The 14072-nt window shown below is 39.1% G+C and overlaps 2 protein-coding genes across 2 annotated transcripts; both read right to left on the bottom strand.

Moving 5' to 3' along the window:
- Nucleotides 1-37: 37 nt before the first annotated feature.
- Nucleotides 38-6119, bottom strand: LOC102787882 (kinesin-like protein KIF3B). The gene is made up of 8 exons (XM_006798796.3): nucleotides 4353-6119; nucleotides 4142-4243; nucleotides 3935-4057; nucleotides 3538-3656; nucleotides 2904-3020; nucleotides 2087-2201; nucleotides 866-1041; nucleotides 38-580 (listed from the first exon to the last, which is right to left on the bottom strand). The coding sequence occupies exons 1-8, from the start codon at nucleotides 5748-5750 to the stop codon at nucleotides 430-432; spliced, it is 2301 nt and encodes a 766-aa protein (XP_006798859.1). The 5' UTR covers nucleotides 5751-6119; the 3' UTR covers nucleotides 38-429.
- A 67-nt stretch (nucleotides 6120-6186) lies between these two features.
- Nucleotides 6187-13625, bottom strand: hadhab (hydroxyacyl-CoA dehydrogenase trifunctional multienzyme complex subunit alpha b). Its single transcript, XM_006798795.3, has 20 exons — nucleotides 13478-13625; nucleotides 11567-11608; nucleotides 11401-11471; nucleotides 11185-11318; nucleotides 10921-11059; nucleotides 10721-10840; nucleotides 10498-10600; nucleotides 10222-10344; nucleotides 10013-10131; nucleotides 9763-9819; nucleotides 9558-9667; nucleotides 9055-9189; nucleotides 8725-8896; nucleotides 8536-8622; nucleotides 8212-8352; nucleotides 8053-8121; nucleotides 7740-7935; nucleotides 7520-7634; nucleotides 7174-7319; nucleotides 6187-7067 (listed from the first exon to the last, which is right to left on the bottom strand). Exons 1-20 carry the CDS (start codon nucleotides 13542-13544, stop codon nucleotides 6922-6924), a joined length of 2292 nt encoding a protein of 763 aa, XP_006798858.2. The 5' UTR covers nucleotides 13545-13625; the 3' UTR covers nucleotides 6187-6921.
- Between the last annotated feature and the right edge of the window lie 447 nt (nucleotides 13626-14072).

The raw sequence follows: 14072 nt of genomic DNA, 5'->3' as shown, positions 1-14072 counted from the left end.
AAAAATAAGTATTTAAGTGTTCTTATTGGAAGGGGGGGGGGGGGGGGGCAGATTCAGTAAATACAAACTGGACTAAAATACACCCCTATTAGCTGAAAAAAGCCTGGAAGCCTCGTCTGTGCTATATTGATAGGGCAGTGTAAGCCAAGAAAATTGCATGGCTTAGGCAACAAAGAAAAAAGCCAAATCTTATTAAGCCAGACAGCAAACTATGACTTTTAAGAGTCAGGCATTTGAAAAAAAATCAATAAAGGTTATCTTCTGGGTTAAGCTGAACACATGCTTACTTCACCGTTTTGCATAAGAGAACTTAAAGCAATCTAAATCTAAAGTCAAGACATATAGCCCCCCCCCCCCATCTCTCCCAGACGTTACTGGTGCCACCATTAATTAAGGCAGGCCCTACAGTACAGGTGTAATCGACACAAATCAGGGGCTTGTCTGAGTTGGACTTCCCAGTGGAAGATAGGCAGCTGAGGAAGGTCTTTGTCGCTGAGACGGAGAGAAGTTCTGAAGTTCTGATGTCAGAGTGGTGGACGAAGAAGATGATGTGACAGATGCTGCTTGTGGTGCCTGATACCTGCAAACCATTGCAAAAACCACTGACTATATTTTAATTTTTAATATCACAGAATGATGCACAAGATTTAATAGGTGAGATATAAAAAACAAAACAAAATATGTGAATTGTATTTAAAGCAGAATGGTGCAATGTATGGTAAAGTGCATGGACATGTTTTCAGGAAATCCAATTTATTAAAGAGGAAAACTGAAGACAAAATTACAAAATTATTCTTCTAAAATTTTGCTGCAAAATTCAGTTAGAGCCATAAATAAAGAAATGATCTACTTGCTGTTCTCTTACCAGGACTTAGATTTCCTGACCCTTGGTGATGCAGTCCTTTCTCTAAAGAAAACATTTGCCAGGGGATCGTGTATTAGCCTCGGTGTAAAGGCTCTCTCCAGGTGAGTACCATCAAGATTTAACGTGAACATGGTTGGGGGAGACATGTCTAACTCCAAAAGCATGATGTTCTCGGCCTGTACGTACATACAACAATAAAAATGTAGTTAAAAACACATTTACTTGCACAAAAAACCCCAGCCTCCACTCTAAGCCACTTTCCATGGAGAAGCACATTAAATTTAATCTGAACAGTCACAAGAGACCAAGATATCCCAGCTCAGTCTAATGTTGGGTTACCTTGACACTGATGCAATCCTTAAAAAATAATCGTTTTGCTGGATATAAGGATATTAATATGATTCCTATGGTGGTTATTACTCCTTGGTTGTGCTTCACAGCCTGAAATCATTGTTAGACTCTTCCATGGTGCTGACTGGTCTTCCCTGCCATGAGTGTATTTGAACTGAGAACCCGGTGTTAACGGCCACTGCTGTAAAATACCTGTCTATATTTAAACAAGATGGCTATCAGGTAATGCTAGCAGGTTTAGTTATTAAGGAGCCTCCATGCACTGTACAGGTGCATGACACAGACTGGTGACTGGACACAGATATTTCTAACAGTACACTTAATCAGACAGCTATAATATTTACCAGACAACTGCATTAAAAAGACTCCATAAAACACCAACGCCACAGACATAGATCCAATCCAGTGACATGAATTAGCTGAAGTGATTCCTAGATGCAGAGTTAAAAGTTTGGACCCAGCCAAGTTCTTTGCAATTCAAAAATGGTCTGCAACTGTTGCACACCAAAAACCTTCCATCATTTTATACCAAATAGTTTTCTTCCTTTCCAGTAAAGGCTTCTGTTGTAAAGCTTCTGCTCTTTAATGTCTTATTAACAGTATCTTAACACTGATAAAACATGGAACATTAAACAGCCATAGAGTGATGAGGGATTCTTCTGAAATGTAAACTGTATGCTTTCTTACAATAATGGCTCACTGGCTAAAGATGCGAAAGTTAAATCTGTGAATAGTTTCCATGGCTACAATGGTCTCCGCATCCTTCAGCAAAGGTTGGTGGTTGTGAACATGAAAATGGAAATTAGATCACAACTTCCCTGTTTCGCTGCTGTTTCTGCCAACTGGCCTTGTGAATTTCCAAACACTGACCTGGTATCGAGATGGGGCCCCGGTAGCTGTGGCAACAGCCATCTGTGCATATTGGCTGACTGGCCTCTTGTAACCCAAAGCTGAGAGAGGCCTTCTCCTGACCTGAGTGGGTGTACTGAAAAAAAAAAAAACCATAGGAAAGGATGAATTTATGCAGTTAAATACACTTAGGGTGGATGTCACCTGAGATGTAAACCTTTTTGAGACCCATGTTCCCCATAGATAGCCAGCTAATTAGCTTGTAGCAATATTTCTCAACATGGCAAATGTCCCAGGTTGGGAAATAAAAATACACCAGATTCATGAGAATTCATAATATATCAATATCTGTAATCCTTAAGACCAGAGCCATTGTCATGTGAAGGATTTTTTTTTTACTTTAGTGACTCCCAGTGGTAGCTAAAATTATTGTGGCTGAAAAATACCAGATATGCTGTTAGATGTTATAATTTAGACACAAATTCTATCAATATAGTCAGTATATGAAGTGCTAAAATATCTTTTGGCCAGATCCACTTTTCTGGTTATGTGCTTCTGTTACTTAATTCCTATATTTTCCAGGGGGTTGATTGAGAGCCCATAGAAAAGAAATATGCAGGTGCATTTAAGTGTAAAGCATGCAGATCAAAAGAACTATAATAGCTACAGTAGAAAGAGCACATGTGTATCCCTTATTTAAAACCTTACACATTCCAGGTACACAGCGGCTGATGTTTTTCTGTTTCAGTGATGGATTTCTTGCGTGCTCACAATTTCTTTATGAGAATGTTCTTTCTTTAATGTACCATTTACAGATACAGATATTTAATTTACTGACCTCTCTGATGGTATAACTGGTCGGAGTCTCCACTGGTCCTCTTCGCTGTCAAAGTACAGCCTATTTATAATTTTGTTCTTTTCCTCGGGAGGTATAAAATTCTCAATCAAGAGATATCTGTAAGAAGACAAGCGGGTGCAAATTGAAATCAGCCAAAATAATACAAACTAAATAAAAATGGTGTAAAATGGAAACAGAAACTTGGGCATATGTGCGTTTCATTAGGATAGTCTTAGAGTACCTTTAGATAATTGTTGTTTTGAATGAAGGTGAGACATCTGTTTAACTTGATATATATTAATGATATTATAGTGATACAGTATAACAGGAAGACACCTCAATGATGGCGTAAAATTTAAAAGCTTAGATTGTATATCTCCAGGTGAGGTCTAAAACAAGTTGCACCAATGAACAACAAAAAATATTATCTTGGTTACAAGCACGCATGAATAATTTGCATTCCTGATGACTAAGAAAGAACAACGCTAAAGACCCCAAATCATGAAAAAGTTTATTAGTTTATCAAATAAAACTTGCCAAATAACGATGCATTATAGCCAAAATTGGGTGGATTTCTTTCTTCTTTCTTTCTAAAAAGAAAAATTCCATCATGTATGTTTTATGTACTACTTACTTGTACTTGAGCTCTCGGGTGAGCTCATTCTGCGTCTGTTCAAGTTCCTGTCTTGTTGTGATGTGTTCGTCAATGATTTCTTTCATCTCTCTCTTCAGTACCTGTAGTTTGGTACACAACTGTACAGAAAGGACAGAACAGAGGTCTGCATCACGAAACCTGGAGTAGCAAAATGTTTGCATGAAAACAGTGATGGTTTATGCAAAAGTAAAATACCCCCGCACAAGAAAAGTCATTAAAACCTCAAATTTAAGCGCACAATAACAATGGCTAATCTGTACTAAGTATTTTACTAACATTGCCTGTGTAAAAAGGATTGTTTATAGTAAATAAGACTAATAGTTAATTGGTTTTCCAATAATGCCATTGGGACGCATTAGTGGGTGAGTCATCTTACTCTTTTCAGCTTCTTTGTCTTAAGTTCGATCTCCTGCTGCAGGGAGGAGTATGTTTCTTTCATTTCCACGGTCTCCTCATCCTGCAGCATCATCTGCTGTTGGATCTCTCGCTCTTGTCTTATCTGCAAATTAAACATTCAAAGCTGAATAAAAGCAACAAAAAAAGTTTCTTTATTATTGATTCGATTTTAGACTCAATTAATAACCTGTTCTGCAATTTCTTGTCTCTTCTGCTCAAGCATTTTTTGTTGTTCGTTGGTGTGATCGATTATAGTCTTTCCCCCAACTAACAGTTTGCTCTCCATGGCCTGTGAACAAAGATGCAATTAATTATTTATGCAGATTTCTTTTGTTCCACCAGTGTCTCGTTAATCTGAAATTGTACTGATTAATTCACTGGTTTCACACTTACAATACCTTATATTTCTCTATGATCTTCTCCACAGAATCTTGATCCCACTGCATGTCCTCCACGCTTCTTCTGTTTTCATTCAGGTGCTTTAGCTTTTCACTGCTTCCCTGGCAAGCCAGGACTATTGGGATGTCACCTCCATCTTTCAAGTTCACATCTGGCTCCTCTTCAACAGTCTTCCACACATCAGCATCCCTCTCTCTAAGGACGTCCTCCTCCATGCCAGCCAAACTTTTACTCAATCTTTTGCTATTCCTCCTCCTTCTTCTCTCTTTTGCGAGCATCCCCCGCTCCTCTAGCTGAGCTTTCAAGCGTGCGATCTCCTCCTGAAACTCCCTCAGCAGGGCATCTTTGGGGTCCTCATTAATCCGTGGTTTGTTCTTTATTTTCTTGGCTCTGCTGGCGTATCTCAGCGTGGCCTGGGATTCATCAAAATTCTTGTGCGAAGGCCCCACTGTTGCTATCATGACAGTCTTTGCATTGCCACCCAGGGAGTCCTGGAGCAAGCGGGTCAGTTTGGAGTCTCTGTACGGGACATGGGTGCTCTTCCCATCGACCAGAGCTGAAATGACATTCCCCAGCGCAGAAAGAGACAGGTTGATTTTGGCAGCTTCCTTCAGACGCTTCCCCTTGGCGCCTGTCTTGCTCTGGCGCTCGCTGCCAGCCAGGTCAACCATGTTCAGCTTCCCAACTCGGATGTGGTCCTCACCGTCTGGCCCTACTTCACTGCACTCCACAGTGATGACAAAAATTGCATGAGACCTAGAGCTGCGTTCATTCATGTTGGTGAATCCCACAGACCTGGACTGGTTGCCTATGTTCATCACATGTTCAATCTCTGTGGCATTCTTGGTCACCACTGAAGACAGGTCTTTAACATACACGCCAAAGTCTGGGCTTTCTTTAAGTTCCAGTTTCCTGTTGTTATCTTTGCACAGCAGGTCTCGGATTTCCTCCTGGTAGATCTCGAGATAGGATGACCTCACCAGGTATTTCTGATTCTGGGTTCTGGATATTTGTGTGAAAATGTGCTGAAATGAATTAGGTATGACACCTCTCCTCTCTGGGTCGTTTGAAACCCCTTGCATGGTGTGGGTTTTACCTGTCCCAGTTTGTCCGTAAGCAAATATAGTCCCGTTGAAGCCTTGGAGCACGGACTCCACCAAAGGTCTCACCGCATCGTCATAAATGTCGCTTTGCTTTGAATTCCATCCGTAAACAGAATCAAACGTGAATACTTTCATTGGCTCATCAGGTGGTGCCTTCGGGTTCCTGATGGTGATCTGCCCCAGTTTGTCATCAATCTCTAAAATGTTTTCAGACCCCGCTATCTCTTCTCTCCTGCTGAACGGCCGGCAGCGGACCACTACCCTGACCGCCTCACAATGTTTGGTTTTGGACATTTTAGCTTAAAAAAAAGCTAACATCCCCTCACCACGTTAAAAGGGCAATTATCTCGCGCTGAGTCCACATAATTTCTCTTCTCCGTACAGGTGCAGCAACTCCCATTTTATTTAGTGAAGACAGGCAATCAAGTCAGACACGCCTCATGTGAGCCGCTTTCATCACCCACCGATGACCGCAGCGTCTCCTCCGCCCCGAGCATCTCTCAGAAAAGAGGCGATGTCACAAGCTTGTAGAGGAGGCTGATGAAGAGGGGAAAAACCCCCCACAGACCCAGCCCACACGTCCCCGGTACACACCCTGCTCTGCGGACAATGGAAGTAAGACATGTGACTTGCGCAACGAATTAGATTTCAGCAAACCTTGTGGCCCACAGACGCGGCTCGTTTCCCATCTAAGCAGGACGTGAACGCACCTTGCAAAAGACAACGCAGGTTTATTTCATTCAAGCTTTTATTTCACATCACATTGTCCAGACCAAACCAGAAAATCTTTCACGCAGAAAAAAGAATGAAAAGGCATTCGCTGAAACATACTTGTAGACATTCATTATAGAGGAATTTCATTGTTACCATTTGGAGCAGTTTATTTTACATCTACAATGTTTTCACGTATGCAATGTGTAAATAATTAGCCCCTAACACACCTATGCAATTTTTTTTGTTAATGATAAAAAAAAAACAACTTCAATTTTAGATCATCCATTGCCAGTTTATTAGATAGACCTAACAAAAAACCAATGCAGTCTGATCTCCATGAAGATGGAAATGTTCCAGTTTTTCCTGACAATTTTAAAGAGGTATTGATTGTGTTTTATGATCATTTGGGATGCTTTTGCGCACAAATTGTTTTTTTTAAACTAGTGAGTTTAAATAAGAGAAATAAACCTTAACTGTGGGAAAGAATTCAACACACCTCAGATTGCATCCTATCAAATAATCACAAAATTAGATCTACACCACTTTAAAACACATTAAAAAACAGAACATTACAAATTTCATGAAGGCAGAATTTACTGTAGGACTATTACATTAAACAGCATTACTTAAGGTTAGGTCAAGGTTTACACTCAGTGCGTTTCCCCACCCTATACCGATATAAATGTTAGGCACATTTAAATGGCAGGCTGGAGTTTTTACTATGAGCTACAGCCACAGCATGGTGATTCGGTCACTTGTGAAATTTCTTGCTGGAATCTTTTGCATGGTCCAGTAGAAGCTGGCATGGTGCAAACTGATTCCCGTAGACGGCCTCGTATTGCCTCATCTTGTTCACCAGTTTGTCAGCACCAAAGCTGTCCACAAAACGGAAAGGTCCTGGAAGCAGCAAGATGTATGAGAAATATTAGTATTACATACATTAACCAGGAGTAACTGCAAGATGAGTATTCAGTTGTGAAGTGTCTTTGTAATCAAATCTGACCTCCAAGGCAGGGGGGGAATCCAAGACCAAACACTGCTCCGATGTCTCCTTCCAAGGGGTTGTTCAAAATACCTTCTTGCAAACACATCACAGCTTCGTTGACAAATCGAGAGACAAGTCTGTACTGCACTTCAGAGTCTGATGAACTGTAAGAAACACGAGTGGTTAAACATCCCAACCTCAAGAAGCAAGTAGAGCACTGCATGAACTTTTAGATTTAGACCTGCAATGATAGCACTTTCTCTCCCCACCCCCCCACCCCACCCCCTTTTTTTTTTTAAAATAAGAAAAGTCTGAACTGAATGTCCTTTTACTACTACTACTACCTCTATAACTGTCAACTTACACAGAGGGGTTTGGTGTCAACTTATATTTCTCAAGAATGTCTCCAATATCCGGGTTCACATCTCTGACTTTAGTTCCTGGCTGGTAGACGTAGCAACCCTTTCCTGATTTGCGGCCTTGAGAATAATAAAGAAAACATTAACACAATTGATAATCAAGTAAAATTAAAACTTAAGCCCTTAAGTCACTCACCATATTTCAGTAAGAAGTGAAGTACATACCCTTGAATCCCAGGTCCACCATAGTCTTCAAAACCTCCACATTTCCACCACCAAAGCGGGAGCCAAAAGCTTTCCCAAGGTCCTCTGCCACATGGGCGGCAACGTCAATGCCAACTTCATCAGCCAGTGTGGCCAAACCCACGGGGAACCCAAAACCTGTGGTGAGTGCATCCAGTTTCTTGGGGTCAACACCTTCCTGTAAATGCGGAAAGATAAATTAACATATTCTCTATTAAATAATGATGCTGTTACATCATTTACAGCAGTCAGCACTGAACTCCGAGCTGGAATTTGTTACTGGAACAACACTAACCTGAAGTAATCGCACTGCCTCAGCCAACATGGGAGCCAGGCATCTTGTTGTGTAGAATCCAGGTCCATCCTGCAAAAACATGTTACATTTTAAGTTAAACCATTGTTAATTTTAGTTTAAACTAAGAGGGGAAAGAACACACATGGCACCAAATCTCACCCCAACAACTATGATGACTTTTCCTTGCTTCAGGCCAACTGCCACAGCGGAGGCAGTGGTGTCCTTTGATGTCTTATCAGTGGTTATAATCTCAAGGAGCTGCATCTTGTCCACTGGAGAGAAGTAGTGCATTCCAATCACCTAAGAATGGAGAAATAAAACAAATCAAAACTTTCTGATTTCAGGTTAGGTCAACATCAGCACCATTTTTATGGATTTTTTGTTTTGCCATAATAGAAGAAATGGCCAGCAGGCCAAAATGAAAGTATACAGCATTATTTGAAAGGTGGATCTTAGGAAGTTAAACTGTTCTCAAGTACAGACCTTTTCTGGTCTTTTGCTGGCAGCTGCGATGTCCTTTATGGGCAGAGCAGATGTGTTGCTGGCAAATATGCAGTGAGGGGGGATCACCTGAGGACAAAAGCAAGATCACAGCTCAAAGTTACAGTTAGTGCTACAAATGCTTACAAACCAAGTATAAATCACATGGTTTTAAAAAAAAATTATACTCACAGCTTCCACCTCTTTCACAACTTTATGCTTGATGTTTATGTCTTCAAACACAGCTTCAATAACCATGTCGGCCTTTTCAAAACCCTTGTAGTCCAACTGGCCAGTCAGGTTAGACAGTATAGAGTCTCTCTCAAACGATGTAATGCTCTTCTTTTTGGTCTTATCATTGAGCCTTGTTTTAAAAGAAAGAAGTCATACGAGTCAGCAAAAAAAGCTATAACATTGCCAGAGGTGACCTGATCGTTATTTTATCATGACTCTGTCACTGCATCCACTGTATTTCCCATCAGGAGGTGGGTTCAGTGTTGGGTGATATAGAAATGAGCTCACCCTTTGTAAACTTGCTGTTCACCTCTCGCCAGTCCTTCCACTGTGGTGTCTTTCAGGATTGTATGCACACCTTTGTCCACGCTCACCTGAGCAATACCTGCTCCCATAAGACCTGCTCCCAAGATGGCAAGAGTCCTAGTGGTAAAGAAAGACAACCTAGATGTTAACTTACTGTCATGAGGGTCAATGTGTCATATTATTTAAAAAAAAAAAAAAATCAGCAGCAGGAATTCACACAGGACTGAAACTCATTAAAAATATCAAGGGCAGGACATTAGCAACTTTAATTATTAAAAGAGGAAGACTTGCTTGGGAATGTTCATGTGAGTTGTACTTTTTTGAAAGCTTTTGGCTTGTTTATACTTCTGTTTTGACTTCTGGCAAATTACCAGTTGTGTTAAAATTCTTTATGTTTAAACAAAGCAAAATAAAATAAAGTTGTTTTGTTTTTAAATTCCTGGATGCAAATATGCTAACCCCCTTCCCATCTGCATTACACTTACTTCACTTCTCTTTCAGGGGTTCCAAAGCGATTCTTCTTGCATGCAACCTGACCATGGTACAGACCAATCAGGGCTGCCGATTCTGAAGTTTTAGCCAACTGACCAAAATTCTGTGATGAACATGGATGGATATTGATGCCGTTTATAAACACATTTTATTAATGTAAATATTTAGGGTGCCAATAATTTAGGAAAACAACCTCACCTGAGACTCCGCTAGGTATCCAACAACAGGTCCTTGCTCAACTCCAGTTTTCACACACTAAGAGGAGGAAAAAATATATAATAAAAATGTTATATTATTTTCTTAAAATATCTCGTCATAAAAGCCAAAGGTGCAGATTGCATGAGAAAGGTTTACCCAAAAGTGATGCCATGACTTTGACTTCTCTGTACTATCCATATCTTTCACTGTATTTCCCAAAACATATTCATTAGAAGGCGCTTTTACTTACTTCGATGATTTTCAGGGGTGCTGGATAAAGTCCTTTGCTCTGCTTCATAACTTTGCCATGGACCGTTTTGTAAATCTGATTCCGGACAAAGGGGAAGCTCATAACATAGTCTTGAATCTCTATGGAGACAAGAACAGAAATTTTATCTAAGACAAAACAAGCAAGAGTAACTACAGAATCAAATGATAAACAAATCCAATACAACTTACTCTGCATTGTACCCTTTTGTTTGCGAAGAGAAATCTTTTTTTTGGTAATCCCTTTGGCACACTCAATGGCAACTTCCTCAAGGTATTCTATTGTTCTTTCCTCTGGACTCTTCAGTCCTGGTCCTTTAATACAAACAGAAATAATCTCATCCTCAGACTGAACAACATACACTCAAATACTTAACAAACTGCACAGATTATAGCAAATTATATTACTTCAAATTACCCACATGTTCACCATTTTTTAATTTTACTTGGGTAGCATTAGAGTTTTACCTAGAGGATCTACGAGTTGGTCAACAAGCTTCATCTTCTTGGCTTTATCTGCTCGGATATTTCGTCCTGTCAGCATCATGTCAAAAGCAGAGGGGAGGCCAACCTACAGGTAAAGAAAGATCAATAATGCACTGAATAATCATCACTATTTAATGTGTGGAGAAAGAAAAATACACTAATACATTTTTTAAATGTTTTTATATTAATAAATTCCAGTACTAACCATTTTGGGGAGTCTTTGTGTACCACCAGCTCCAGGTAGAAGACCCAGCATCACTTCTGGAGTCCCGAGAACTGTTTTTTTGCTCTTTGTTGCAACTCTGTACTGGCAGGCAATAGCAAACTGAAATGCAACAAAAAGAGCAGGTTAGAGAACACATTATCATCATCGATCCCTGTTAAACACAGCAAGCACTTATTTACCTCTAAGCCTCCTCCTAAGCAAGAACCATTGATGGCAGCGACAATGGGCTTTGGAGATTTTTCAATCTGCTCAAACATTTTCTGTCCTTCCTGAGAAAGTTTGGTAACCTCTTCTGGGGTTTTGCAGCCCTGGATCATACTGAATCAGATGTAGAATATTTTAAATAAAATGACAAGCCACTTGGACTCATTATTCAGAGACGTCACTCATTTTAGTGTCACACTTTGTGTCTGCACTACCACCCTTAAGGAGTTTGTGCTTACTTGATATCAGCTCCTGCAATGAAACATCCCGGCTTTGATGAGATAAGAACAGCACTTTTAACGGCATTGTTTTCCCACACTTCATTCATGACCTCTGTCATCTCTTTTTGCATTTGAATAGACAGTGTGTTGACCTAGAGGAAAACATAATTGTAGTTACATTTAACCTGCACGATGCAAGACTGCAAAATAAACTGTCTGTTACTGAGCTCACACCTTTGAGTTTGGGTCATTAATCCGTACAACAGCGACGTCTCCCTTGACTTCATAGTTCACATGTGTTCGGGCTGCAAATACAGAAAGAAAAGAGTGTAATTAGGTTCAGCGAGTGTCTGACATATTTTTATACATATGATTGACAGTATGATTGTTCTGAAATTACCTAGCATGGCAGGAGATACTGAGAAGGAGCGATAAGATGGGCCTGTAAAAACCAAGGGAAAAGACAGTGCATTATTAGTTTATGTGCCAAGTTAGTTTACTATTGGGTTTTTCCATCACAAATCTCTGTATGACTTTTGCTGATCCATGTCCCATTTGCCTGAAAATTTTATGATCTAAAGTTAGGATAAATACACTAATTGCTGTTCAATTTTAGCTTTATATATGAAATCCATTTATGATGCACTTTTTTGAAAAATGGTCCAACCCTTTTCCAACATTTTCCCCCCCTAAGTTAATTCTCAGGTAGTATTTGTACATGAATATAAATATTTAAATATACATTCAAGATATATTAAAGATAAATGCCCAAATTTTTCTTACCATAAAGTTCACTCAGAGCCAGGGGTCTTGGCCTTGGAAGACTACTTACATGAAAGAAGCTACTAATCCCCCTTTTATTACTGTTAATTACTCTGATATACATTTATTTTTTTATGTAGAAAAATATTTACATTATACTTTCTGAGCCCTTGAAATCTCTTGGTATATTTTAAACTTAACCTAAATTAACACAATCCTCCAGGGTAGCAGATGTCAAAATGGTTGGTATAGGATGAATTGAAAAGGATATGAAAAATGCATGTATTTCACAAAATCATTTTCTTAGTTATAATTAGAGTACAATCTGGAAAAATCACAAATTTTGTTTTTCTGTTATAGCTACAGATATTTCTTTCTTATTGTACAACTTGTCATATTAGCTCAATCCTGCACCAAAGTTAAGTAAGTTGATTATTCATTTCACGTTCAAAGGTATTATAGGAGTTTTGTTTTGCATAATTGTGAAATACAAGTATATATTATTTAGAAACAGTCACGTTGTCTTTTTTTATATAAAGGTTTATATTAGTGTGAGCTCAAATGTAACACTTTCTAAGACTGCTTAAATATTTTTTTTTCATATTTGAACTAAAAATGCAGATATATCTGTCCCATGTTACAGCTTCTGTTTCAATTTTATAGTAAGAAAGAATTTTAGGTTTTTACCTTTAATAGTTTTTGAGATATTAATGTTCAATGGCGTCAGATTTCAATGTGCGAAAAAAAAGCCTGAAACTGGATGGGCAGGCCTTCTATAACAAAAATCTCTTTCTTCATATACACATACGTGCGTGAAGCTAAACTTTCACAACAAGCATTATGTATGTTCAAATCTTGGGGCATAAAAGACAAATAATAATGATCTAACAGAGAAAAATGTCATGATCTGAGATGGAATAACCCCGTTGCAACCAGTTTTTAAAACATTTTGAAATATTTTAAACAACATCTTTTGCGTACAGATTTAAGAGTCAATGTCATATTTAAAAGGAACTTAAACCGAATGTCCTCGTGCATTAAATACATCTGATGTATATGAGACGTTCACACAAGATTTCCGTGACCTCAGTGCACAGCGACCTTTCACCTACATTCTCCCCTCACCAGTAGGACAGAAACCGCGGTCATCACAATTGAGAATACTTTAAATCTCAGTCTGAACTGTCTTAATCAAGACAATTTAAAGCTTAAAAGTGTAGCAAATCGATTTACAGCTTTGACCCACTTCCACTTTAACTTATGGGATTCCGTAGCAGTAGGCTAGCTAGCTCGCTGCACAGATAAAGGTTTAGGAGTGTCGCGCACTTTAAAATTCTGGTTAAACTTTAATTGAGATATACGTTTACTGACTCAAAATTAGCGTTATTTAACCTGCACTACCACACGTTTATGCAGGGCATTCATTAGCGCTAAGAGCTAGTCGCAAGCTAATTATACATTTACGACACTTAAAAAATTTGGACTCTCGCTGTCATTCTCTATTCCGACTTTGCTTAAAATGTCTGCATGAAACAAGTGTATAGTCTACCTGTGAAAACGTTATATCTCCTTAATGTGAGTCTGGAGAGAACACCAACAGCTCGTACACCGGCCATCTTGGGAGCGTAGGTCACTCTGCGGTGGCGTGAAGTGAAGCTAGCTAACTAGGAGGTGCTTTAGAAGAGAAGAACAAATACAAGACTTGTACTACTTCCTGAAAGCGGTCAATCGGACAAGGTACTTATTGGCTGTCTTTCAACAAACCCCCACAGCATTGGTCAAATCTCAGGAACTCGCACCTAATTGGACGCCCAAAGACTACAAAACGCCTCTTAACTAAACTGTTAAAAATGAACCAAACGTAAGTACTGCCGGCTGGGTTTCATCCACGCTGTCCTTATACATTTTTTAAAATAAAAATTTCAAGCAATTACTACTATTGTTATTACTATTTTGTGTATAGCGAAAATGTTCAATTTTAAAGTTAACAATCACACCGTATTCATGATGCAATCGCAGCATGCTACCACAAGGTAGAGGCAGAAATCAGTGAATACAAACAACCAGAATATTTGCACTGAGTTCTTTAAATAGCAGAGATATTTACTCATATATATGTATTTATGACTAAAATGTCCTTTAGC

This window comes from Neolamprologus brichardi, chromosome 19, assembly GCF_056152115.1.
Source record: "Neolamprologus brichardi isolate AB-2024 chromosome 19, ASM5615211v1, whole genome shotgun sequence".
Taxonomy (NCBI): domain Eukaryota; kingdom Metazoa; phylum Chordata; class Actinopteri; order Cichliformes; family Cichlidae; genus Neolamprologus; species Neolamprologus brichardi.
This window is presented reverse-complemented; position numbering and strand designations above follow the sequence as displayed.

Coding starts and splice junctions, on each gene's coding strand:
- LOC102787882 (XM_006798796.3), bottom strand. CDS start 5,750: ATGTCCAAAACCAAACATTGTGAGGCGGTCAGGGTAGTGGTCCGCTGC. Junction 3,021..3,537: donor ACCCGAGAGCTCAAGTACAA/GTAAGTAGTACA, acceptor GTCTTCTTACAG/ATATCTCTTGATTGAGAATT. Junction 1,042..2,086: donor GGGCCCCATCTCGATACCAG/GTCAGTGTTTGG, acceptor ATGTACGTACAG/GCCGAGAACATCATGCTTTT.
- hadhab (XM_006798795.3), bottom strand. CDS start 13,544: ATGGCCGGTGTACGAGCTGTTGGTGTTCTCTCCAGACTCACATTAAGG. Junction 11,319..11,400: donor TTAATGACCCAAACTCAAAG/GTGTGAGCTCAG, acceptor GTTTTCCTCTAG/GTCAACACACTGTCTATTCA. Junction 7,936..8,052: donor AGGCAGTGCGATTACTTCAG/GTTAGTGTTGTT, acceptor CCGCATTTACAG/GAAGGTGTTGACCCCAAGAA.